The 2,752-nt window shown below is 57.9% G+C and overlaps 1 protein-coding gene across 1 annotated transcript; it reads left to right on the top strand.

Moving 5' to 3' along the window:
- The first annotated feature begins 159 nt into the window (after positions 1-159).
- On the top strand, positions 160-2,752 carry PITHD1 (PITH domain containing 1). The gene is made up of 5 exons (XM_019471258.1): positions 160-241; positions 404-481; positions 1,385-1,489; positions 2,011-2,119; positions 2,358-2,752. The coding sequence occupies exons 2-5, from the start codon at positions 441-443 to the stop codon at positions 2,457-2,459; spliced, it is 357 nt and encodes a 118-aa protein (XP_019326803.1). The 5' UTR covers positions 160-241; positions 404-440; the 3' UTR covers positions 2,460-2,752.

Below are 2,752 nucleotides of genomic sequence, written 5' to 3'. Positions count from 1 at the left end.
GCCGCTGCCTGAGGAGAGCCGGGCGGCGGGAGGGGACCGGGGCGCGGGAGTAAGCGAGGTGTCGTGGGTCCCCGCCTTGCCCCTGAGCCCCTCCGAGGTTACCCGCCCCGCCGGTCCGTGTTCCCCCAGCCCCCGGTGCGACACCCGCGTACCTGCGCGGCCGGGGCCAGCCCTGACCTGCTCCTCTCTCTCCCCAGTTCGTCGAAAGCGACGATGATGAGGAGCTTCTCTTTAACATCCCGTAAGTTCTTTCCCTGACCTCCTTCGGCATCGTTTTGGCTGCCGGCAGGGCTTGTTCCTCGCCTTTGTGTCCCTGGGGATGAGGCACGTCTGCGTGCTGCTGTAACCGGGGCCGATTTGGGGAGAACGGAGATGAAAACGCCGCTTCTGCGTCTCTCGGCAGGTTTACGGGCAACGTGAAGTTAAAAGGAGTAATTGTGATGGGAGAAGATGACGGTACGCATCCAGCAGAGATGCGACTGTAAGTAAAATGAGCGTTAACTTTGCCGGAGCCTAAACCGAACCGATTGACTCGCAGCCAACAGCAGCAGCGATTCTGGCGCTGTTGGGTGCCCAAGCGCCCGGCGAGGGTGCGCAGTGCGGGGGAGAGCAGTGTTACTGTGCAGCACCTCGGTCATCCCAGGGCCCCGGCAGGAAAAAGAAACGGTAACGTGCACGGAGATGAGCGTGGCTACTTGCTGCCTTCTCTCTAGAGAAACGGGGCGCTGATTTTTAATTAGCGGAGGACGTTTGGTTGAGACACTGGCTGTGCTGCCAAGAAACCAACCTGCTGCTGGCTTAGCGGGCCGCAGAAGGATCAGGGCCAAGAGAGGGGGGCTGGGGGGGGGGGGGGGGGGAACTCTGAGGCCTGGGAGGGAGGGACACAAGTGACGGAGCGTCCTGCAGCCAGGTGATGTTTGTGAGGCTCTTGGCAGCGGTCCGGCTGCGCTGAGCCACGTGGCCTGTTTTAGCTCCTGAAGGGAGAGAGATCCTTCTTAATACTACCTTTTTTTTTTTTTTAAAAATGAGTAAGTATTGAGTACTCTGCAGTTCTTGCGGGGAAAGAAACACACCTTTATCGAGCCCCTGTTTTCCTTGGTCTCCAGTGTACTAGGGTCTGGGTTTCTTCACGTACCCAAGCGTGCCGAGATCTGTATCTCCCCAGCTTTGTTCCTCACTCTTCCTTGTTACTTCTTCAGGGTGTTGGGTATTCTGGAACATGACGATGCTTTGTGGTGGCGTTGGTATTTTCTCCCTTAGAAGACAAAGCAAATCCAGTTTCTTCTTGCTGAGAAGAATCCGGGTCGCGCTAATGGATGGGGAGGAAACCAATTAGCTGACCTGTGTGTTAATAACTTCCTGGGTTTCCTCCCTCTCTTCCCAGGTTCAAGAACATTCCTCACATGTCCTTTGATGACGCAGCCAGGGAACCGGACCAGACCTTCAGCCTGAACCGGGATCCAGCGGGCGAGCTGGAGTACCCCACCAAGTACGATGCAGACCCGAGCGCCTGGGGGGTGCGGGGGGCTGCTCCTCCCGAGCACAGGGGCTGCACTCTATCCAGCCTGCTGGTGTGCCGCCAAATTTTAGGAAGGTGTTAGCAGAGGGCAGCTCCTTCCCTTGCATCTCAAAGCTGCCCACGGTAGAATTTGCCTCCCCGGCTCCGTCTTTGCCCTCGTCAGGTGAGCGCTCTGGTCTGAAAACCTCCTCCCCGGAGCCGGGGGGGGTGCCTGCGCCCACAGCCCAGGACTTCTCGGGGTGCAGGATCATCCCAGTGTCGTGTCCCCTGCTCCTGGCCCCAGTGACAGCTTGTTGCTGGCCCGTTCACCGCAAGCGTGAGGGAGGCTGCTCCTCCTGCACCCTCGTGCATTTGCTCCCAAGTCTGACTCGGATTAGGGTAGGAGCTACGCACGGCGCGGGGCCACGGCGCCGTGCTGAGAGGAGGCGGCAAGGCAAGCAGAGTGGCAGCTTGTACGCGCAGCTCCGGTTTCAGAGTGTGTTTTCTTTCAGAATTGCCCGTTTCTCCAATGTTTGCCACCTCTCCATCCACTTTCCGAAGAACTTTGGAGCGGAGACAACGAAGATTTTTTATATAGGCCTGAAAGGAGAGTGGACGGAGGTGGGTGAGAGCAGAGATGAGCAAGACTGTGCTAATAGTGTAAAAAGGCCTTTAAATCGTAGCTTAAGTTGAGCTCTAGCGGTGAGGAAGAAGGTGAGGGTAGTGTGGGGGTGGGGATGGAAGGTCTGCGATGAAAAGTCTGTAAGATGGGAACCTGCTCAGCTCCCGCCAGTCAGGTGTTTTAGGAGGGACTTGAATTCTGCTCTCCTCTGGACTAACACGTTTAATCTTAATTCAGGCTCACCGCCACGAAGTCACCATCTGCAATTACGAAGCGTCGGCAAACCCAGCTGATCACAAGTTGGAACAAATCACCCCACAGACTCACTTCATCTCCTAACAGCGCTGTCGGGAATCTCCCGAAGGCTCTGGTACAAGTGTTACGGACGTGATGGGCTGACTCGGACGGAGGTGGCTTCCTGAAGCACTGGAGGCCGTTGGATCGGGTTTGCGTTCCGGTCCTCGCCTCGGGAAGCAGAGTGCCGAGTGTGTGCGGTGCCCGTACGGAGGCGGCCGCCGAGGGCAGCGGCCTGTTGGGTCCTGCGGAAGGCAGCAGGTCTGCTCTCGTAACGGGAGGCTCGGTCTTTAGGCAGAGGCGAGCTCGTCTCTGGTGTCGTTTACTTCCCCGACTGC

This window comes from Aptenodytes forsteri, unplaced genomic scaffold, assembly GCF_000699145.1.
Source record: "Aptenodytes forsteri isolate BGI_AS27 unplaced genomic scaffold, ASM69914v1 Scaffold321, whole genome shotgun sequence".
Lineage (NCBI taxonomy): Eukaryota > Metazoa > Chordata > Aves > Sphenisciformes > Spheniscidae > Aptenodytes > Aptenodytes forsteri.
Note: the sequence above shows the minus strand (reverse complement) of the source record. Positions and strands in the feature narration are given on the sequence as shown.

Excerpts from the sequence above, each read along its gene's own strand:
- PITHD1 (XM_019471258.1), top strand. The coding sequence starts at position 441 with ATGGGAGAAGATGACGGTACGCATCCAGCAGAGATGCGACT. Across the intron at positions 482-1,384 it reads CATCCAGCAGAGATGCGACT|GTTCAAGAACATTCCTCACA; the intron begins GTAAGTAAAATG and ends CTCTCTTCCCAG. Across the intron at positions 1,490-2,010 it reads GAGCTGGAGTACCCCACCAA|AATTGCCCGTTTCTCCAATG; the intron begins GTACGATGCAGA and ends GTTTTCTTTCAG.